This window comes from Candoia aspera, chromosome 1, assembly GCF_035149785.1.
Source record: "Candoia aspera isolate rCanAsp1 chromosome 1, rCanAsp1.hap2, whole genome shotgun sequence".
In the NCBI taxonomy this organism is placed as follows: Eukaryota; Metazoa; Chordata; class Lepidosauria; order Squamata; family Boidae; genus Candoia; species Candoia aspera.
Window position 1 is genome coordinate 247,040,404 of NC_086153.1, and position 24,781 is coordinate 247,065,184.

The window sequence follows — 24,781 nt, forward strand, 5'->3', positions numbered from 1 at the left end:
GACAATACAATTGGTCCATCCATTCTGTCACCTTCCTTGCCAACAGTGCAAGAAGCAATAGCTTTTAGAAAAGCTCAGCATTTCTTCTCAGGTTCTAGATATGATGCTTCATCTCTAGATGTTGCTTCTCATCTAGGAATGGGCAACCTATTTCTTTCCAAATATAGTTGGACTACAACTCCCAGCATCCCTGATCATGCCTGTCTGGGGCTGATGGGAAGGCCACAGTTTCTCCCACTCCCACTCAAGTTCATGAGCAGTAACAATTACTGAGATGGGAAACAGAAGCTTTTCTTTCGAGTTCAAAGGAAGGTTAAGTTAATGACTGAATGTTACAAGGGTGAACACTGAGAGCATGGCTCCAGTTCCTGATAAATAATGTCATTTCTCGGCCCAACTAATTAATGTGATATGAATGACAGACCAACAAAAACAAAAGAAACCTAGATGTCCATGGGGTTGGATCTGTTTAGGAACATACATGTGTACAAGGACTTCCCACCAACATTTCCCATCTTGGTGTCCTGATCTCACAACTACAGTCTGCATCTCTTGATTGCTTAAGACATATTTGTGCCTAAGCAAATAAAATAAAGTAAGTCTGAATTACAACTCCTCCACAATGGCTAAAAATATATAAAAAAATAACTAGATAGCTATGAATAGTTTTGAAAATTTGCAGTCTGCCTCTGAGAGAAGCGATTTCTGTCAGAGCCAGAAGGAAAATGAAAATCTATTCAGAATCCACCCTGCTGGATTCAGCCTGCCCAAGCAGTTTGATAAATACATGTTAATTTATCCCATGTGATAACTGAAAATTACTATTTTATTCTTGCCGCAATATTTCTTTCTTGGCAACTGAAGTACAATTGCACGTATCCTGGCAATTTATTTATTTATGAAATGTATATGGCTGCTCATCTTAAGCAAATAACTCTGGATGGCTCACAATGCAGAAGGATAAAAATAACATAAATCCAAATCCAAACAAATGTAATCAATACAAAACCCAAAAGCTTGAGGCATCTCACATGTTATCTCGAACCACAGTTTCATCTATATCAAGCTCCAGTAACAACGCAGCCCTAACGCCTGTGGGAAAAGCCAGGTTTCTCAGTCTTCCAGAAGGCCGACAAGGTGGGGCCATCTGGATTGCCACAGGACAGGTGTTGCAACAGAGAAGGTGTGTCTCCTGGGTCCTGCAAGACAGCAGTGTTTCACTGAGGGGACCTGGAGCAATTACATTAAAACTAAAGCTGATGGTCTAATCTACACCTGCTTTATCTTATTCAAAAGCACTATGTGAAAGCCTCAGTTGATCACATCTGTGATGGGCGATGATGACCATGATAGATTGGAATTAGGAATATAAACAAAATAAAGCTACTGTATATAAACATGGAGCAAACCCCACACTGACTCTCACTGATGATGTTACCTAGTTGGCTAAAGAAATGTCTGCAAGCAAACAACAAAGCTCAGAGAGCACCAAAGACTCCACATTTCAACCCTGAGTTACATATATTCTCTTCTATTGGTGATATCTGTGTCTGATGACTGGACAAACACTATTATTCTTTTGCTATACTATGCAAAAACTACAGGGGAGTTTCCCTCCACCCAAAAATTGAAAGCTATTGTACTGCTCCATTTTTCTCTCCATATCTTTTCCCCCCTCCCTTCATGCTGGACAAGCAATCTGAAATTTATATTATAACTTCTCTTATATTTAAAAATAACATCTCCTTCAACAGTTGACTTCTGCTCCTGGTGATTTCACGGACATATCCATGTAGTTTTTTTGGAAATAGTACAAAAAGAGTTTGCCAATGCCTTCTTCTGGGATTTTTTAAAAAAACTTCCCAGTTTAGTTTGCAGCCTTGGTATTTCCAGGAGATGTCCTATTTTAATGCTGACCAGATTTGGTCTTGCTTAGCTTTTGAGATCAATCGAAGTTGGCTAGATGCTGTCACTTAACAAGTCCTCTTTTACTTTACTTTATCAATAACATTTTTTTTCTGGAAAATCCTGGACTCCGTTACCATAATTTTCTTCTGGATACCTTACAAGAGCACTCAGATAGCAAATGCAGAGTTCCAAAAGTTAATGTGCTCGGTTGCTACGTGTTCATAAAATGTGGTTGTGTTATCTACAACAGTACTGGAAAGACAGCAACCTGCTCTCCAGTGGAATAAAGCATGGCTGCAAAGAGAAAAGAGCTAAAACACCAGAAGAACTGAAAATGGGTGGTGAGTGGGGAGCTTCTGTTACATGGTTATCTACAGTATGTGGAACCTTGAAAAGTTGGATTTAAACGTCTAGATACACATTCCAAGCAAGATGATCTCAAGCAGAGTAACAGGATAATGGAGATAAATGACTTATAGTCCTCTTCTTCTTCTTCTAAAAGAGAAAGAAAAATAATTCTGAAGACTATATGAAAGCTTTTAACTCCAAGATATCAATTAATTTTAATATCAAGATATAAACAAAAGTTTTATTAAGATCTCCCTGTAGAGTGCAGTCTTTTGATTGATACATCTATATTCAGTATTCATATGATATATCTGCTTTCAGTACCTTTGCACATTAATGGAAAAGGTTGCAGCCTCTGGTCTCTATAATTCTTCCTTCATGCTGAAGGAATGTTATAACGTTCTTTTTTTTTCCTTGATTTTTTTAGTCCCTAAATCACTGCCTCCTTTGGCTTGCTCTGGGATGCAAATTCATCTGATTCTGCCTGTGCTTGTTTTCTTTGGCTCCAGATCTTCTGCACTGGATTTAATTCAACAATGGTGTGGTGAGCCACGGTTTCTTCATCTCAGCTGTCCTAGATGTAAGCTAAAACCATCACAGAGGCTGGTCAAGCATAAACTGAGTCTATGCAATTTCCACCCTTCTTTCATCTTAAGACTGTGACTCTGTGCAGATTCCATGGCCAACAATAGCCACTGTTTTTCCTCCTAGGTGCTCTCCCTGCTTTATGATTGTTTGCTATCTTGCCTAGTGAAAAGTTGAAGAACTTAAAAGCTTGAACACAATTTTCTGTTGGCTAAATAAAGATTCTCACCTACTATGCTATTTGGATGCTAGAAGGTAACAATCAACCTCTAACTTCCAGTTCATCTGAGACATTTGTTTACCTGAACCTTGTGGAAAGTATTGTCCCTGAATTAGAAAAATAAAAATATGTGCTTTGTGTATTGTGAAGCAGGAGCTCTCAAGGCTTTTTTTTTTTTGAACTGACCAATAAATAAATACAGTACATATGAAGCTGGCTGAACACGCTCAATACTCTCTCTGGGTTCTTGTTCGACTCATTTTTGAATCTTCGTTTATAGAAGATAGTCCTCTATCTGAAGGACTGCTCTGTTCAAATCTAGTTGAAAAAATTCTAAATCTTCAGAGGGACAGCAGCAAGGCCCCATCAGTGTTTGGATCCTGGACAGCAGACCAAGCAGGTGCACAAGTCATCATCTTCCCACTACATTGAGATGTATTACATAGTTATGTATTATATATTTAAATGATGCTAATTATTTTAAAATTTGCAATTACCTATGTACATTAGGCTATGCACATCTCTGTTCTCTTTTTTTCTCTTCTTGGTGTTCTATGACTTTCAAGTTCTCATGGTAGCAGTAGAAGGAATGACTTGGCTTCTGGGCTTCATTTTACTGAGTCCAGAGTGCCTTTGATGTATCACTTTGCAGTCTCACTTTAAAAAAAAAGATTCTGAATATAGGCAAAAGAAGATGAACCTTCATTTTCATAACAGAGTGATCTTCATCAAGCAAAACCACTGAACCAGTTAAACTGAGGTTGTGGCTCCTTTCAGCCACAAGCAGAGGACTCCATGATCACAAATCCATCTGCAGGTAATGTTTGAAAGACTGAGGGTTTATGTGATTGGCCAAAGGAAAGTGATGTAAATGAGATGGAGCTGTATCTGTGGTAACAAGGATAAATAACAAAGGCAGCTTCTAGCAGGAGATGTATCCCTCAAATCAACTGCTGCACATTGACACAATGACTTTAAAGCATCTCAGCATAAAGCTGCAGTCTGCCAGCAGCCCGAGCTCTGCCAGAGAAAAAGCTGCAGTCATATTCCTGGTACTGGCACAGCATGTGTGAATTACAGCTCAGAGAGAACCCCCTGCTCTGGAAAAGACAGTGGTACATTCCTCCAATTATGAACCTCTGCTAAATTGGTTGCTGTGCATTTAATTCTAGTCCCATCTTTTGGAGCTTTCTGGTCCTGTGCAGCATCTTTCCAATTAGCTCAGGTTTTCAGAGACAGGTGCCTCTCCATTTGCAAATAATAACAACCACAACACTCCACAGCTCATTCAGCTATTTGTCTGGTTAGACAACCAGGAAGACTGCGAGGGAGTACAAGCAAGTGCTGAGCGGCAGAGGATGGATGGTGTCGGTGGCAACAGGACTATGTCTTACAGTCGATGGAGTTACGACAGGTACTGTGCATCGCAATCCTTGCTTCCCTCCCACCTCCTTCTTCAACAGGGGAAAGGTGCAAACTCAGGTTGGCACTGATGGTTGCTCATTCCTTAGCAAAGCTTCAAGTCCTATAGGAGCAGTCCTGGGTCTAGAAAGGAAAGGCTGATACTTTACCTTCCTTTCCTGAGTATACCTTGGACCATTAACTGGAACTGGCCACACAGGATTCCCTGTTTGTTCAGCTCGTAGTCCCAGAAGCAAATCACCATCCTCAGCTAGGTCCATCAGAGACTGGAAAGTTCCTAGAAATGTGCTTATTTTTCTTCATCCGCAGAGGTGGCTTCCCCAGAACTAAGTGTAAAGAAACACTGCATGCTTAATTGCGACTGGTGCTATAAAGTTTAACAAATTCATCTGTAGGTAAATTTAAAGGGACAGGTTGGTGAGATTTTCTTCATGATCATTTTGCAAAATCTCTGTGAAGCATTTAGATGACCTTCCTCCCCCCAAAGCTAACCATGATGCTTCTTGGAGGCTGCTAATCATCCTGCAACAGACTGCCATTTCATTTCCATTGCTTTCCTTCCTGCTGCATTATTCCAGTGACATTTTCTGTTACAGATAGTAATGTGGGTGCAAGTTAAACCATACAAATAATTAAATTGCAGGATCTTGGCAAGCTTTATCAAGTGTCAGGCTCCTTTTCAAAAATGTAGTTGCATATGTATATTGGGTCGATATGCCTACATATGTTATCCCTAAATAACAAGTAATTAATAGATCATAAATATCCGAACATTGAAGAACTAATTGCTGTATGCCTGGATTGAAGAACGTGGGCTTGGTAAAGTAAAATGAATGACAGTCATACAAAAACAGGCAACGATTATTTTGTGCAATTAAAAACAAAGGTAGGCGAAAATGTATAGTAGCAGATGCTTCTTGTAGTCATGTTCCATTATGTCCTCTCTGAATTGATTCCTTTTGATAGACAGCAAGTTTACAACAGCAATATGCAAACATTGCTTATTGTGGCAATAGTTTTTATTTAACAATACTGTTAAAGTTCACCACATTCATTTACTGTTACAACTGGTACTGGCTGAAATATGGACCACACTTCTTTCTCCTTTCCATCACCCACCTTTGTTGTGAAGGTCAGGACTTTGCTTGATTTCAGATTCTGGTTTACAGATTCCTTTCAGATTTTAGGATTAACACCAACAATTCCCAGACAGATTAAGAATGATCTAAATTACCCTAAACTGATGTTGGGAGATTGAGGACTTGTGGAGAGATTTTTGTTGCTCATTAAAATTATCTTTCCACAATTATTCTGACTGACCACTACTAATGACAAGTGGTATCCCAAAGGTCCAAGGTAGATGGCTAAAGCAATGGGAACTTGTTGCATCTTGGATAATAAGGTCCTAGAGGGACATGTGTTAACTGAAGAGTGGCTGCATTTGCACTGAAGTACTCCAAGGAATAAACAGATTCTGAGTTTGTTAAAGCATCAGCAGATGAGGAAGATGTTAATGCTACCGAGGATACTTGTACGCAAGGTCTTGGGTTTATTTTCTCCTCTGTATAGAAGGCCTTCATACAGATACCTCAAGTGTACATGATACAGTTATATTATTTATTACACATACTACGTATGAGGTAGATAATTTGTTCAATACAGGTATTCAGTTTTTTAGATGCTTTTTCCTAAATAGAACAGCTTAGTTTTATATAGACTGAGAATGGTCTACTGCAATGATCTCATCTGGCCCTTGGATATTTCTGTCAAAAACATTTTCCAGGTGGTCAGAAATAGCCACTCTGCTTGCTAATGTTGTATAGATTTTGCAGGTAATACAAATTTATTTTGCATTTATACAGTATAAATGCCCGTATTTGTGTCGCCTAATTTCTATGTTGCATAACTGTGAAGTGTTGACTGCAGAGAAACAAGTGTAGCATGTGGGCCACAAGCACCCCTTTAGTGCTCCCAGAGTAATTTCACTGTTTCAATCTCCCTGGTCCCTTAAAACATTGGCCTCACTTTGGGTGCTGCTTCTGCCCACTTTTAGAATGTGGCTTTCGAGGTGCCACACAAAGCCCAGCGGAGTCCTCAGATGACTGAAGCTGTATACCCCTGCTTTATTGTCTGAAATATGGACTGGTGTCCACTGGCCATCTCTGACTTAGATATTAAATAGGACCATACATTCTCTTGCTCTCCCTTCCTCCCAGCTGCTTTTGGGATTCAGTTCAGAAATTAGCCAAAACGATGGTGATAGTGGTGGTGAGCAATACTCAACTAGCCAAATATTTGCACAGTTGTAACGCTAGTCCAATGCCATTTTTGCTGTTTTAGTTGCTGCTACCTTTCTCCTTCTCTTTTTCTATTAACTCTTTGATTCAGTCTTCAGTGCATATAGCAACCATCCATATTATATAACCACAAACTAAGCAGAGAGCATCCATGGCCATGTTGGAAAAAAACCCACTGTAAGGAATTTACCTTAATCTCTGTGTCCTATGTAAATATCCACTTTTTCCCTCAGCCCAACCTATAGGATCAGTCATACTGAATAACACTAATTTGGGCTGGAGAGACTATGGGGAAGAAACAGAAAGCAGCCCTGCAATAATGTGGGTAAGGTATATACAACTAGTGCTAGAATAACTTGTGGGAGTTAGATTTTTTTTTTCATTCTCAAAAGCAAATATGAAATGGGGAAAGGTGCCTTACAGGCTCAGTCCTATGTGTTGGAACAACAGTCCTGTCTGCCACCTTGGAATACCACCTTTGGTTGGTTACTGGTACTGTCTGTTACCGAAATCCAGCAGAAAAATAAGCACATAGGCAATCCTTTGGGGTATAGAAGCAGAACTCAGAGGAGTCCTCATAGTTAGAGATTGCTCTCCTTATGGAGAATGATCTTGAGAACCAAATGCTAGGCTCTACTGAAGCTGGCTCAGTTCTCATGCTGTCTGTAGGCCTGCAGCAGGTGGAGATTTCCTATCTGTCCACTCCTGTTATGTGCCTTTTAGATCAGTGTTTCTCAACCTTGGTAACTTGAAGAAGTGTGGACTTCAGCTCCCAAGATTCCCCAGCCAGCTTTGGCACTTCAACTCCCAAAATTCCCCAGCCAGGAATTTTGGGAGTTGAAGTCCACACATCTTAAAGCTGCCAAGGCTGAGAAACACTGCTTTAGGTCTAGGCATTCTTGTTTGGAGGCCTGTGCATTAGGGCTGTGCACACATTGAAAAGAATTTGGGAGAAATGCTTTGGCCCTCATAGAAGCACACTGCACTTTTCTGTTATTCATTGAACTGGCTCAACTTTTTTTCAGACTTCTGCATTAGTTGCTGCTGTTTAAGACCTGGATTAATTTTAATGAGTGGATTCTTAAAGCAGGAGCATCTTTTTTTCAGGTGAAAGCCTGAAAAACATCTCGATTCTTTAATGAACAAATGTGAGCAACAGTACAGTTAAGAAAGTTTGTTAGGTATGATGGCTAAAGCAGTAACATTAAACTGAAGCAATAAATGCTGTTTTTAAACTACCCCCTCCTTTTTAAAATATACCTTTCTGTACCAGTCAGTTCCAGTTTCGGTCAGAATTGTTGTCAACTGAAAGGAAAAGGTAAACAGATGTTCCAGCATCTGTAGTTATAATTTTCTACTGCATTTTGTTTTCTTCTGTAACAATTGGGGTTTTCAATTGTAGATTCCTATCTTACATTCACTTAGATCCTTACTTTATCACACCATAATGTATTGCAGGCACCACTGCAATGCATTCCAATGTCTGGGAAATTTTACTATAATTGGAGACTGCATATTTTTATTTTCTAACAGTCTATGGCCCACAATTCTCCCAGTATTTATCCAAGTGCTTTGTCACTAATGTGTATATATCTACTTTGTACAGGTGTGTGTATAGCACTGGAAATAGCCTTGAAAAGTACATTTTCAAAATCTTTGAAGTACTATTAAAAGCAAGAGCATCTTTGTTTTTATTGGTTATTTTTGGACTCAATTAAGAATTGGCCTTTAGAGTCCAAGGACAAGTTTTCATTGCTAGGAGCACTTGAGAAAAGGTGAAGAGGTAATTAATGTCAGCTTATGATTATCATATCCGTTGCCATGGGTGCACAGAAAATGGAAGAGGAGAGATACTTTATCAGCTTGATTCAAATATGAATTGATCAGCTATGGAATAAGGCCTAGCTCACATTGGACTATTGACTCAAAAGCATTTCACAGTTGCCACTTAAGGCTCATCTGAATCTCTTCCCTGCTACTTCTGTGCATGTATTAATGTCGTTCATACCACTAACCAGAAACATGCAGCTCCGTGATCATGGCAAACCATTACCCCTTTTCCCCAAAACAGACATTAAGGACCAGTATTTTTTTAAAGTCTTGGGTAAGAAAGAAGGAAACAGTTTGAGAAACAGTTGTAGTACTGATCCACGTTCCTTCGTCTGAAAAGAAAACTAACAGAAGTGTTAGCAGGGATCAAGGAAAGAGAATGGGTAGAAGTGCCAAAAGAAGGGTGGATATGACATTAATTACAAGAGGAGGCTAAAGCCATGGATAAAGAAGAACTAAAAAGAATTTGGTACAGGGAGCATCTGACTAATTATGAAAGTCAAAGTATTTTATTACGGTCATTGACCAGACTTCAGCAACATATCAGAGTAAGATTATAGAATAAAACAGGGTTTAAAGGAAAACAAGGTAAATAGAAAAATGTAGTCAAATTGAACTGTTCCTAGCAAGGTCCTGATGGATCTTGATAGCTTTTAAACAAAATTTGATGACATTAAAGTCTGGGGTAAGAAAGAAGGGAACAATTCTGATCACTCTGATTGGCTGAAAGCTAACAAAAATAAAAGGAGTCTGTGCAACCTGAATATTGAGATGATAAAGAGGTAATAAGAACGTAATAAAATTGACCATAAAGAAGTATGTGGGCTGTTGTTTTAATAGCTCCTGATTTAAAATGACAAAAGTGTTTGTAACAGGATATTTTCTGGAATTTCCCTCCCCAAACCGCAGTTTGCGAAGTATTACAGCATGCAAGTATCAGAGCTCTTCAAAATGTTGGTATAGTAATTTGATTGAGTTATCTGGCAGGCTTGTGTCTGGTGACTTGATTACCTAAATAGACATCATTGGGAATTAGGCTACTCTCAAATTGTTGTTCCTTGTCTGATGCTCTTCCTGGCTGAGTCATACCCCATGGTGATCAGGGTATGACAGGAGAAGCCGTGGTAATGCAGCTTCTCCTCCGGTCTCCTTTCCCTAATTATCCAGATGGTTTGCTACTTGATCCATAAGAAACTCCATGGCAAGATTGCATCCACTTTGTTACAGAGAGCTGATGAGGATTCTTGAATAATATGTGTGAAGAAGATATAGTTTAGTGCACATTCACTGCATCCTGAGGCAGGGTGGAGAATCTGCATTTATCTCAGAGCTATTTCTCCCTCATTGGGAATGTATGCCTCCCTTTGTCCTTGGAATGAAGACGGGGCAATTCTCGTACTTGATTTGGTAGTTGCAGCTGGAGCAGATTGTTGTATATAGGTTATTCAGTGAAGCAACTGGTTAAGCACATATTATTCCAGTGCTGAAGCACCTGCACTGGCTGCCTATTATCTATAAAGCTTCTATCCATTGGTTCTTGTTCTATCCTTGGGCGCTGTGGAAAATAAATTCACACCCTCTTCTGTGTGATAGTCCTTCAAGTATTGAAGCCTGCTGTCATGTCTCCCCTTAACCTTCTCTTCTTAGAAGTTCCTTTAACTATTCTTCGTAGGATTTAGCTTCCAAGCCCCTCACCATCTTTGTCACTCTTCTCTGCACTCTTTTCAATTCCTCAGGAGACCAGAATTGGCCACAGTATTGCAGCTGCAATCTGACCAGTGCAGCATAGAGCCAAACTATCACTTCCTGTTGATCTAGCCCAATATTGCATTGGTTTCTTTGGCAGTTCAAGAACGCTGCTGACTCATGATTAATCTATGGTCTACCAGGTCACCCAAATCCTTCTCACAAATACTATTGCAAGCCAGATACCACCTATCTTGTAGCAGTGCATCAGGTTTTTTTCTACCTAAGTGCAGAACCTTACATTTTTTGCCATTGAACTGCATATGGTTGGATACAGCCCAATGTTCACGTCTATCAAACTTGAATCTGTCTTCTGACATATTAGCCATGCACCCCCATTCCCAGTTTGTGCCATCTGCAAATTTGATAAGCATCCCTTCTATCCCTTTATTTAAAGTATTTATAAAAACATTGAAGAGCCCTGAGCCCTGGACAAAACTCTAAGGCACCCCAGTGCATGTCTTCATCCATGTAGTCATAGCTCCATTAAGTACCCACATTTTGGGCATGGTTGTTCAACAACCTGCAAATCTATCTGATAGTAGGGCCATTAGTGTAGGCCTCCATTTTATCAAGAAGGATGTTATGCAATTTTATCAAACACCTTACTGAAGTCTAATATTCACAACATTCCCTTGGTCTACTAATCTAGCCACTTTGTAAAAAAAAAAAAAGCAATAAGATTTATCTGGAACAGCCTGTTTTTAGCAAACCAATGCTGGCTTCTAGTAATCACCTTGTTCTTTTCTAAATGCTTGCAAATCCACTGTTCTATGATCTTTTCTAAGATTTTCCCAGGTACTGATGACATGCTGATTGATCTGTAGTTTCCTGGGTTCACTTTTCTTCTTTTAAAAGATTGGAACAACAGTTATTCTTCTTCAATCTTTTGGCACTTCCCCTGTACTCCAGGACTTCTCAGAGAGTACAGTCAGTGGTTCTGAGTTCATATCCACCAGTTCTTTTAGAACCCTGGGATGTAATTCATCTGGGCTTGGAGACTTAAGTTCATTCAAAGCATCTAGTTATTCTCTCACCAATTCATTATCTCATTTGACCTGCATTTCTTTTCTGACCCCTACGTCCAGTTTTTAACAGGTTGAACCACTTTTTCCTTTTCTGGAAAGACAGATGCAAAATAGGAATCAAGACACTCAGCCTTCTCCCTGTTATCCATCATTATCTCACAGTCTTCCCCTTCTACCTCCTTTCCATGTTTTTATATTGAATGCTTCAATTATGGTGATTCTCTATTCTTTGTATTTTATTATTTATTTAGTGGCACCCTAATTGTGCCATTCTTGAGCAGAGGAAACAGTATTAAGATGGACAAATTAAACAAATAAATTAGGATATCTGAGAAAAGCAATATTTCTTTTCCTTCTTTTCAATATTTACCCTCACAACATCGTACGGCAAGGCTATTATCTGAGACTGCTGCTGAGTTGAAGTGCTAGTTTTGGTTCCAGGGACACAGGAGAGCATGGTGAAAATTCTTCCTTTGTCAACTGTGCTGTAGAATAGGTTCCATAGGAAATGGAGGACCAAGATTGGCACAACAGGCTCTTAAGGATGGCCTCCTACCTTGATTGGAGCCCTTAGTTGGAGCTACAGGTCAGAAAGTAATCTGGGATTCATTAGATTTTATGGTGAAGCCATAGAAAACAGAATCCATGTGCTTGTCATGAGATAATTTGGCAAATATAACCAAGCGGAATGTGACTGTGTGATTGCTGTAGACACCATCGGATTACTGGGCAAGGTCTCTTTGTAGGGGTTCTCTATCTATCTATCTATCTATCTATCTATCTATCTATCTAATTTGTCCCCGCCCATCTCCTCCTGTCGGGGGGACTCTGGGCCGTTTACAACAATCGATTTCTCCAAGGGATCTCTCTTCTTCACTGTGTTCCTTCTATTCCTGTTTTCTGATAAGAACCACTTGACCAGCAGGGTGGTGCATCACAGAAAGGAACAGTAATTGCCCGCCACACTCCAGCAGCTGTTGGGTCTAAACTGAAGGGTAGATCCTAGAATGCAGAGGGCATTTCCCCACATATTAAGTCATTTTGTTCAATTTTTTTCAACATGCATAAAGCAATGGATTGTGCTGTCCCCAGAATTTAATGTGAGCCATTTCCAAAGTATATTAACAGGAAGCTTGCCAAATAAATACAAACTGTTTCATGAAAACATATAGTCATTTCCTGAAACCATGTTCCTTTCTGGCAAGAATACAAATGCTGTTATTATTAGGCACAAAAGGTACCTGCTTGATTTTCATTGCTCTTAATTTCCTTTTCCAGTCGTACCCGTTCTTACAGGAACAAGCTGAGTAGAAGCTGCCAAGAAGTACTGTTATAATAAGAACTATTGAAGGGATGTGCTGCTCTCTTTCAGTCACTGCAAATGTTTCCTAACCTTTGATTAGAATGTGGGACCTGCAATCTCAATGAAGCTTGCAGTTCAAACAAGACAATAGAGAATGAAAACTCTGGAGCAGAGCTGAACAACTTTACCTTTGACCCCTGCTTGCCCTGAATTGTGGGGATCAGAGCACCCCACACCACAGAGCAGTCCTGGGCCTCTGAAACGTTCCATGATCACCTCTGATGGTACGTCTCTGCCTGCTTTCTTGATCAACCTTATTTCAGAGAGCTTTTGCTGCCATGGGGATTGAATTAGTGTTTATCTTTCGGTGGTTGCCGTTATCTACCTGTTTATCACGCTAATATTATACTAAGTTTTAGCTGTCCTCTTAAGCATACTACTCTTAAAACTGAATACACTGCTTCTTTGAAACGATCTTCCAGTCTAACCTGGAAAGGCAGGATGGAAATGCTTTAATAAAATAATAGTTGATAATAATATGTGACCTTCCCCAGCCCTGGGCTGAATGTGTCCTCAACAGCCAACAGCTTAGTAGGTGTTTGTGGGCTTTTCCCCACAACTGAGTTACAGTGCTGTCCACCCATCCTTAATTTGGCAAACGATAATATTGGTGTGAAATTTGCTATCCCCGTTATCAATCCCTGTTCTGCCTTTATTGCCTCTGTTCACTTGCAGTTACCTGGCAGTGCAGGTGCGGTGCAAGTGGGGAAAGGCCTAAAGTCCCAAACATACACACACAGAGATGCACATGTGTGTGTGTGCGTGCACACACACACACTGCATTTTTTACGGTACCAGGCAAGCTTTCAACTGGATGCTTATTGAGCTCATTTTGTGGCCTGTAACCTAGCAGTTCGAAAACATGCAAATGTGAGTAGATTAATAGGTACCGCTTTGGTGGGCAGGTAACGGCGTTCCGTTTAGTCATGCCGGCCACATGACCACGGAAGTGTCTATCGACAAACGCCGGCTCTTCGGCTTTGAAACGGAGATCAGCACCGCCCCCTAGAGTCGGACATGACTGGACTTAATGTCAAGGGAAACCTTTACCTTTACCTTAAGCTGTACAGGGGCATGTTGTCATTGTTTATTCGTTTAGTCACTTCCGACTCTTCGTGACTTCATGGACCAGCCCACGCCAGAGCTTCCTGTCAGTCGTCAACACCCCCAGCTCCCCCAGGGATGAGTCCGTCACCTCTAGAATATCATCCATCCACCTTGCCCTTGGTTGGCCCCTCTTCCTGTTGCCCTCCACTCTCCCCAGCATCAGCATCTTCTCCAGGGTGTACAGGGGCATAGTAATGTAATATTTTTTCTTTTCTGGCATTAAATGGAAAAATGTGGTTGGCTGCTGTGAACATGACAATCTTACTCTCAGCCCTGTCACTTAGGTGAAAATGTTGCCCAGATTCTTGCAAATTGTTCTCTAAAACTCTATGGATTAGTTACCAGTATGCGTCCACAAATGTCTGTGTGTTTGTGTGTGCACCTTCCTGGCGACTGCCTGGACTAGTCCTTGCAGTTTTCTTGGTAAGATTTCAGAATTGGTTTGACCTTGCCTCCTGCTTCCTAGGGCTGAGAGAGACTGACTGGCCCAAGGTCACCCAGCTGGCTCTGTGCCTAAGGTGGGAGTAGAACTCAGTCTCCCCGTTTCTAGGCCAGCACCTCAGCCACTACACCAGACTAATGTAACTCATGGGTGACATCAAGGTACACTGAATTCCACAAAAGTTTATCCTGTGATACATTTGTTAGACTTTAAGATGCCACAATACTGCTGTTATTTTTTTCTGCAAATATATGAATATTTTGGACACTATTGTAAACACTGCTCTGGTTATTCATTTAGGCTGTCAGAATTGAGATTGGTTGAACATCACAAGTTTGATTGTATCATGCTTCTGAAACTGGTCCCCTTCAAGCACAGGTTAATACAGTATTGTTCACAGGTATGGACTCAGACCCTTGGAAATGCTGTTCATCTCCTAGTGCCTTAAAGTGTCAGGTGCCTTGAAGCCCTTGCTAGATGTCATCAGGAGCACCATATCACAAAACAGAGAATATAGAATAGGCATGGTGCTATTTTAAAAGCAAAAGGTGTACATGGGTGAGCACTGCAAAACCCTCTGCACTTGAGCTGACTCTGATCCTAACAATGAACTGAAAAGATAAACCCCCAAAACTTGTAGGGAGAAGCTGCTGGGTGACAGATAGCAGACAAATACAGTAAAATGTCCCATCTTTCTCATCTATGTTTGATTTTTAAGGTTAGATCTCATCTACCTTACTATGATTGGAGAATTTTGTGATTAAACCTGAATGTAGATCTGTTTCCATCTGATTTTGACTCTAATTTTGGCTCCAAGTACTGTATGTCAGATTTTCCTTGTGAATGTGGATTTGATATAGACCTGGCCCAAGACATTTTTTGCCTGATATGAAAGCTAAGGTTGTGTCTCCTCTGTACTCAATATTCAGGAATACAGAACAGACTGGAAGTTGAATATTTTGAATGGAACTAGAGATCAGTTTGGGGCAGTTGCTCAAACTGTGGGTTATGATGATAATTTGTGCTGTTATATATAGTTTGGCTTAGAAATGCAATCTGACCAGTTTGCTAATGTAGGTTTCATTGAAATGGTCTTTGCTGTCAAATGAACTGCATATGTATGTATTTGAAAATGGATAGGAATTTATTAAATAATAATAATAATACTGTAATCCAACTCTATTATTGAATTGGTGGCATTTATAGAAATATTCCATAGTATCCTGGCATATTAAGGCAACAAAATATTGCAGGGATTCAGATATACCATATTTTGTTTTGGTATCTCTGAAAACATAATGCAGTGATGTGTGATGGTTATTAACTTGCTTCTTCCTGTCCTTCCAGCTTCAAAGCAAGGCTTTGAAATATTATGATTTCTTGAAAATGGGTACTATTTATGGACTTAATCTGGAGACACCTAAGCATTTCTCACTGAAGTGAAATCAACAAGATTTGGATTCAGAGTTAAGGATTCTGTCCCACCAACTCCAATTTCCATGCAGTCGCTGTATTGATTTGTTTCAATCCTTGATAATAGTACTGGGTGGGGTGGTTTGGTGGGTGAAGGGCAGAGAGTGAATGAGCAAAGCAGCTAGGAAACTATTACAAGGAATTATAGAAGAAGAAACTATAGGCTATATTCACCCAATTTTGGGGGGAGGGGGTCTTCCTGAGGAAGAAGTTACCCCTTAAAAGTCATTACAATATGCAAAACTAAAAATAATAGAATATCAGTGTACAAGCAACCCATTATATTGATTGATTGATTATGTACCATCAAGTCATCTCCAACTCCTAGCAACCACACAGATAGATTTTCTTCCTGATGATCTGTCCCTAACCTGTTCTTTCAAGTCTCCCAATGGTGCACTCATTGCAACTGAGTCCATCCACCTTGCTGCTGGTTGGCCTCTTCTTCTATTATATACAAAATTTGGTCTGTGAGATTTATATTTTTATATATGAATGTCCCAGTTTTTGAAAGAGTCTAATTATTGCACAAAGGATTCCAAAACTAAAAGAAACAAAGCCCCCATGAGCACTTTTAACTGTTTCCCCAAATGTACAGGTATAAAAATGGACATTTCTGGCACAATACTTTCTCTATAAAAGGACTTATTTGAGAGGAAGGAGATATTTTAGAAGAAAATAACTATTTGAATCAACAAAGCGTAAAAAAATTTAAGTTGGTTTATAATCTTAAAAAAAGCAAAACTCACGTACAATAAAACTACTGTATTATTATTATTATTATTATTATTATTATTATTATTATTATTATTTAGGGAAAAATAAAGGAGGAAAAAAGCAGCAAACCTTAAAATTACTTTCTTAATGACCAGCTAAAAATGAATTGGAATTGGAAATAAATTCTTTCAGCATTTCCCCCCTAATGAATTAGCTTATTTTTACCTTTTGTGCATATTCTAAGAAAAATTCATATTTAATGGTCAGAATATGACTTTGTTGGTGCACAGTCTGAAATACATTATGATGTTTTTCAAAATTATGTTTTAATACATTGTTGTTCGGTGTTTCAGGTGTTCAGTGATAAGGTATTAGAGTGGAAACATACTGGGTGATAAATCTAATTATAAGAGCTAGTTATAGCTCCTATAATCATAATTCCTATAAAGCTCCTGTTGTTTCCTTGAAACATAATATTTACCTTGAGAAGCTAATGAGCATATGCTTTGCCTCTTTCTCCGGTTTCAATTATGAAAGCCCTGATTTAAACACTATGAAAGCAATGTGATTGTTTTTCCAGTATAGAATTCTGAAAAAAAATGCTATTGAACTTTGCTTTAATTGCCTTTAGATAATACTGTAACATTTTCAACATTCTTTGTAACTAGACGTAGCTGAGGCTGAATTTTCCTGTTATCTTTTAGAAGCTTTCCATAGTATCATGACCCCTGTTTATGCTGCACAGAATTTAAAAAAAAAATCAATTGAAGCTGGACTGAAATTGGATCACTCAGATCTGGAAAAGAATACTTTTGTATCAGCTCTGACGCTCACTGTCTGGGATAGTGGTACATTTCTGTCAAATGGTATTTGGCTGTAACTCGGCTCCTGTGGCAACATGTCACGCATCAATTTTTAAACCATGTACAGGGAGAAGAGGGGGAAATTATAACCTGGGACATAAATCTGATTCAAAAACAGCTCCTTACCAGATAGACTGTGATAAATTAAGCACCTCCTTCAACTGTGCTTAATACACCTTTTCCTTGAAAAAACTGGAAGTCCAACAAATTAGTAACCAAGTTGTAGAGCAGTTCCTCTCAGGTCTACCCTGAAGCCAAAGATATCCAAGGCAAAGTGGATCTTTTCGCCCCCCGCCCCACAACTTTTGTGCAACAAGAGTCGTTTTTATAGTCTTTCAATAGACTTTGATATCAAATCCCATAATAAGTTGACTCTGTCACATACAGGTACATCTGTACATTTTCCAGCACATTAAGAATGGCAAGAAACGTTGTCCCTCTCTGAACCTTCTCCAGCTCTACTACATGGTTTAAAAGGTGCAGTGACAAGAACTGCACACAATATTACAGATGTAGTTGCACCATGGACTTATATGAGGGCATGACGATATTGGCATCTGCAAGTCGCCATTCAGAGAGAGGAGCAGAACGTTTGGTCCTCAAGCAGTGGGGAGCAAGAGAGATTATTTTGTAATCTTTTTGTAGTGGATTGTCATTTTGCTGTGTGTACAGGTAGTCCTTGTTTAGCGACTGCCTCATTTAGCAACAGTTTGCAGTGATGAAAAAGTAACTTTATGACCAATCCTACCTTTGCAGGTCCTAAAGCAAAAGAAAACTGAAGTAAGATCATAAACACAGTCACAGTTTCATTTAGTGACCGCTTCGCTTAACAGCCAAGTTGTTAAGTTGTCCCAGTTGTGGTCGCTAAATGAGGACTACCTGTCTATGCATATGACATGTGTTTCAGACCTGAAAAATGGGACTCAGGGACTCAGTGAGTTACATGAATAAATTATATACAACAAACACATAAACATACAGGGCAAAAGGCTGGTGAAATAGGAATTAGTATAATTGTCAGTGCTTAAGTAGTGATTTCTTTTTTCTTTTTTTTAAAGAATTTTACCTACCACAAACAACGGCTGGTAAGGCAGTTGAAATGATTGTAACAAGGTTTTCAGCATTGCCAATACAGACACTGACCTCAAAGGGGAAGAATTACTACCATTTGGCAATTCGAGCTCTTCCCCTGCAGATTGACTTTAAGGAGAAGTGTCTTCACAGCCCCCTGAGTGCAATTACAGAGGTGCTATTTCTTGCATCTGTTCTAGTTATTTATTGCACTGAGGTCCAGGAAAGATGGACTTTTACATCTATGTTGCTGCTGCTGATGATTACCTTTATCTGCCAGCCTGGTAAATGCTTTGGAACCATATCTAAAAATACTTTCGAATCTGGACTGTCATGGGAAGTAGGGGGAATGGAGAGAATGAGGAAGAAGGATGCTTGTTTAGCATTTAGTGAGACGGCTGAGTATTTCTCTGCAAACTACCAATAAGCACATCCAGATAGATATCATTGCTCCCAACAGGCTGATTAAATGGCTCCGGTTACTTGAGGGATTAAAAAAAAGTCTGCTGTTTGTTTTCTTCTCTTTACTTGAGTGTTCATAAACATTATATGAAAGCTTATTAAAAGTAGAAGAATGTTGCATGCTTGAATGTTGCTGGCAAAGTAAATTCATTTGCTAGTTTGCATTTCCTAACCTAATTATATCAGATTATTGGGTTGGGGGAAGTGATTTTTGGTATTACTGCTGTTTTCTAAAAACAGGACTAACTTCAATGAATCTAACCTAACCCAGACTAACTTATTATGCTCAGTCTAAGGGAGTTGAGCAGCCATTTTGTTGATTCAAATATATGCATCATTCATGGCTAAATTAATATTTGTTAGTTAAAAATGAAATGATTTATGCCCCCCAAAAGAGAAAAGAGTGAGTTCAAAATTATTTCATTTATTGGTATTTATATATTTATTAGTATTTTTATATAACATATATTATATAACATATAGCATATATGTTATATAACATAACTTGTCAAGGTAACAAATAGTTGAACAATTTAAAATATTTTAAAAATGTTTAAAATGCAGCTGAAAAGGAAAATACAAATCAGAGCAACCAAAAGGCAGTACTGTAAAGGAGTAAAATCAGTGTAAGGTCAATAACCACACAAAAAAGAAATAATAAAAACTACATAGCCTGGAGTGTTTATAAATTAGATTTTTATGCTGCCCTGCCTCATTCTTGGAATTTCACAGTTCATGCGATGACAGCAATCATCCTAAATTTTCTGTGACTTTTATCTTCAGAGAGCTGAAACAACACCATCTGGCTTAAACCGACACCTTCTCACATGAAAAGCAAAGACTGAAACTGAATATTTACCACAGTGTTAAAATGAGTTTTTCTTTTCCCCCACTTTAACTTCACAGCTCTCTATTACTGGGTGTGTGTATTGGGTTTAAAGGGCTTATTTTAGGGATGTATGAATCTCAAGGTGATTGGTGTTCCAGATACACCTCTCCTCTGGAACATCATTCCCCCAGATGTTTGTATGGCCCCTGCACTGGCCCTGTTTAAACAAGCCCTGAAAACGCCAGACTTTGGGTTAGAGAGGAAGATGAACTCCTTGTGCAATCTTTTGGATTTTTAAATAATTGTTTTTTCTGGATGTTCATTATATATTTCTATTGTTTTGTCTTTGTTTTATTTTGTAAGCCACCCAGACTGGTAAGAGATTGGGGCGGCATATAATCTATTTTCTTTCCAGTTCAGTTCAGTTCTAATATTGGCAATGAATCCTAGAGAGGTAAAGCATCGAAGTTTCATGAGAGATAAACTGGAAACTCTTATTAACGCTCTGCTATCATATTTGAAACTATTTTATCTAGTGAGTCTTGTAATGGTTTCGATTATGTTATGATTTTAAATAGGGATGGGAGCCATCCTGAGGATGAACCTTTTGTGGGAGGGCAAAATAAAACATTTTCTAAATAACTGATTACATGCATGCACATTTAGTGGACTGGAATTCTGGGAGTTGTGCCTTAGTCTATCTGAATGGCACCATATGGGGAGAGGGTCAAAATAGTAACTATAAATACTCCATGGATGCTCTTTTTCTCCTTTGTTGTAAGGCAGGGTGTCCTCATCCTAAGATTTATGAAAGGGAATCCAAGCAAAATAACTGCTGTTCTGACAACAGCAACCAAGTTCTCTATCTTAAATCCTTCTCATGCCTTAAACTCAGGCTATGGATGATGAAATGTCAAAGAAGTGGCAATCAGAAGGAGTAGTTGAGGGACCTCCTTTTCCAAAATGATGTTATTGTCCAGAAGATGTCCTTCTGGCTGGAAAGTGGCTTTGGCAAAGCTGGGATATAAGCAAATAGTATAGACACAACGATCTATTATTTATGAATCACATATTTGTCGCTAGGGCAACAGGTTTGGGTTCAGATTAGAACATTGATCTAATGTTAGGACCCCCCAAAGGTTTGAAAAGGCTCCCAGTTTGCTCTTAAAACGTGATCAAACAACCACAGCTGTACAATGCAAGAATAAAAAAGGTAACAGTTAGGAAGCAGTGGGAATATGGAAGAACACTGGTTTGTGACTTGCAATAGGATCTGCAAGTGCTGCGTACGACTTGCAGTACAAAATGCTACTCAGAAATCCCTCTGGCGTCCTCCAGAAGGAACTGCGAGTTTGTTTTATTTCAGTTGCATCATTTTCGTTTTGGGAAGAGCTCCCATTCATTTTATAGATCCATAAATAGCTCTATTTTGATTAAAATGGAAAATCTGACTGTCATATTCTTGAACGGATTAGTCTACAAAGTTAAAACGATGTTTAAAATATCAACTTGTGGGGTTTTGCCATTGTAAAGCATATATAAAAGAGACTGATTCAACAACATCCACTTGCCTCCTTGTGAATGGAACAAGCATCAATAACTGTTTTTTAATACACATATTTGTTTAGAGGCTTCTGTTTAAGGAGCGATGAGTGCAGAGACACAATCCAGTCTACGTTCCGTGTTACATTGCCACTCCTCAATAAATATTCCACACAGATGTGGAAATGTGCTGTAAAGAATAGATGCCACTGAGTGTTTCAAAGATGAGGTTACAGACTTCAAGTCTCCTTCCTTTTTGTGAAGATTTCTGGGATCCACAAGGAATGCACAAGACCACCTGATAGCAAGACCAACTCAGGGTTACATCCAAGGTCACAGGAGTAGAACACCCTTCTGGGTCAATGGATGACTGCAGAGACGTCTCAGGCAATTGATGCGTGTCTACTAGCCAACAAGGAATGCTTTGTCATCCCCCCTCAGTTTTATAGCAAAAAATAAACCAAAGAAAGGCCAGCCTTCCATATCTGTTAAAAAAGAGGTAAGAATAGTGAATAAGAATAGTGAGCTTACCATGGTGATTAGCAAAGATATGCAAAACTGTGTGTTCTGGGCATAGGATATTCTGTTTTTCTACCTGAGCTGCATTGAATGCCAGTTTGCTTCCGGGTCCAATTCAAGGTGTTGGTTATTTAAAGCCCTACATGGCATGGGTCCAGGCCCCTGAGGGACCACCTCATCCCCCCAACATCAACCTGTCCCACCCGGTCAGGCAGAGAGGGAATGTTACGGACCGTCTCCATGAGGGAGGGTGGATTTGCAGGGTCCAGGAGGAGGGCCTTCTCTGCCGTGGCCCCTGCCCTTTGGAATAATTTACCTCCAGAGGTGAGGAAGGCCCCCACTCTCCCGGCCTTCAGAAAGGGACTTAAGACCAGGCTATGCCACCTTGCTTGGGGCAAGAGGGGGATAGTCAATCATGGAGGTGGCTGGTACCATGATACGGCCCCAGTAAATTTCATTAAGACCATCTTGAACTTCATATTTTATATTTTTATATTTATCCATATTTATATTTTATAATGAATTCTTATTCTTTTATTCACTGTAAACTGCCTAGAGTTGTTGTTGCATGAGATGGGTGGTAGAGAAATTTAATAATTAATAAATAAATAAATAAATAAATAAATAAATAAATAAAATTTAGATGGAAGTCCTGTGTATTGGATGCACCTCTTTAGCAAGAAAGAATATAGGCTGAAAGATCTTACAGTATGACTGATTGGCAGCACTATGGACTCTGAAAGATCCCATTGGATGCTGATGTTGCAACTATATTATTTTGCAACTGAAGGTTAAATTGCCTGGATTTATTTTACATCTGATGCATAAGTGATCAGTGATTTTCTCCTATGCTGTTATATGAGAATATTAAGAATATTCTCCTTTAATCTGGTATGGAAAAGAAGAGCAGAATATTATGAATTAACTTGTTCATCACATCACTAAGCTGGGGGAAATTTTAAATCATTAAAATATTCATATTCATACATAATATTTTGTTGTTTTGCTTTCTTCTTTTTACACAGTTTTCTTTTTTCTTTTTCTGTTCTTTTCAATTAAAGGCAAAACTATAAAGTATTCCATTGTTACTGCTGTTATTTTATGCTATTTTATATAATGTTTTAATGTATAGTTGCATTAATTACTGTATATTATTGCTTTAACAGCTGATTTTTATTGTAAACCATTTTTTTAGATTTTTAAAATAGAACAGTATAGAAATTTAATAAATAATATTTTATTAGTTGGAGGATAAATTTTAAGTTTTTTTTTCAGCCGCCAAGTTAGTTGACAGTAACATTACAGGTAGTCCTTGTTTAACATCCACTTGTTCAGTGACCTTTCAAAGTTATGATGGTGCTGAATGAGGGGTACTTATGATGCGTCTTCATAGTTGTGGCCATCGCAGTATCCTTGCAGTCATGTGATGCGGGCATTCAGCAACTGGCTCACCATTATGATGTTGCAGCGTCCCGTGGTCACGTGATTGCCCTTTGCGACCTTCACTGCAGGCTTCTGACAAGCAAAGTCAATGGGGAAGCTGGCAGGAGGTTGCAAGTGGCGATCACATGACTGTGAGATACTGAAACTGCATGGGATTCGCCTAACAATGGCAATTGTTCCCAGTTCCAATTATTGTTGGTAAGTGAGGACTGCCTGTACTACATAGGGCCAGCTGAGTAATTTTTTTTGTTTTGTTTTTCTGGACGAATGGACTCAAAACAGATAGGGTAATGCTATCTGAGGTTTAACAGCAGAAAAGCAGGAAAAAGCCTTAGCAAAAATTGGCAAGTAACTGCAAAATAAAAATCCAGTCATGTAACATTTGAGAGCTCTGGAGGACATAAAGTGGAGTTGGGTGGCCTGAGTCAGGCCACACTTACCTTTCTTTGATAGAGGTGATAGTATCAATCACATACTTAGATATGTGTCCTTAGTACTTATTCAAAGACTCTTGAACAGGACAGTCTTGAAATTTAAAATATCACTGTTTCAGTAGCATTTATACCGTATGCTGTATCTCATTGCAGAGAAAAATGGAAAGAATACTCTGATGACCCTCTCCCCTGTTGATGAGCTCTGGCTGACTCATTGGAATAGCCAAAATCTGCCACATTGGATGGCGGAGGGCCATTTTAATTTCCCTTCATGCCGCAGGGCATAGGCATATAAAAGGCATTATGGTAAGTTAAAATATCAGCTAGGCCCAGCTGGGTGTTGCTCCAATGCAGGGGCTAGGCAAAGACCTTGAGGCTGACATCGGTGGTGGGCTCTGCAAGTCTGCTGGTCTTCAAATGCCAGATAATAACACCAGCCTTGGAAATGAGAATAAAAGCCAAACCAGATGTACATATGGCACCATCTGAAACTTCAGAAGGGGATAATTTAGTCTCCTTCTGCAGCTCAAGACAGTCCAGACATAGCTTCAAAGTAAGTCTAGCTGAGTAGGTCAACTACTTGAATTTTTCAGATTAGAGCATGTCACAAGCAAAAATACACATTACCTTTTTAAAAGGCTAAAATGCAATGATTGCTTGAGCTGGCTGTTTGCAAAACATACCCTACCATGTAGATGTTGTTCATTAGCTCTGAAAAGAGCTAAATGTTTTGAGCAACACTTTGCTTTGATGTTAACAGTTTTCTGTAGTGCTTACCTTCCTTATCCTACATGCCAATAATGGGGCATAAATAGCTCAAAGACTAGTGAACAAGGTAGATTATCCTGAGAACACTTGAAGAATAAATGCCCTAGATTATATTGAGCCTATCTTGCTTGCTATATCATATATTACTTTTATATTATGTCTTTATCTCTATGTGTATATGAGATCATATGTGATATTCTTCATCATGAAAAATTCCTCAGTGGCTTATCCTGATAAAATCATGTAAAACTATGATATCCCCTATAACAGAAAGATATATATAGCCCACCATCCCATAAGCTCTCAGAGACAGACAGATGTTTCATTACAACATGTCCCCACGTATGATTTCATTCCCACCTCT

The 24,781-nt window shown here is 39.1% G+C and overlaps 1 protein-coding gene across 1 annotated transcript in view; it reads left to right on the forward strand.

Moving 5' to 3' along the window:
* Positions 1-4,408: 4,408 nt before the first annotated feature.
* TUB (TUB bipartite transcription factor) overlaps positions 4,409-24,781 on the forward strand; it is a 138,792-nt gene continuing 118,419 nt past the window's right edge. Inside the window, exon 1 of the mRNA XM_063289424.1 lies at positions 4,409-4,475. Within this exon, the coding sequence (XP_063145494.1) occupies positions 4,420-4,475 (56 nt within the window). The 5' untranslated portion in view covers positions 4,409-4,419. The remainder of the gene's footprint in view (positions 4,476-24,781) is intronic.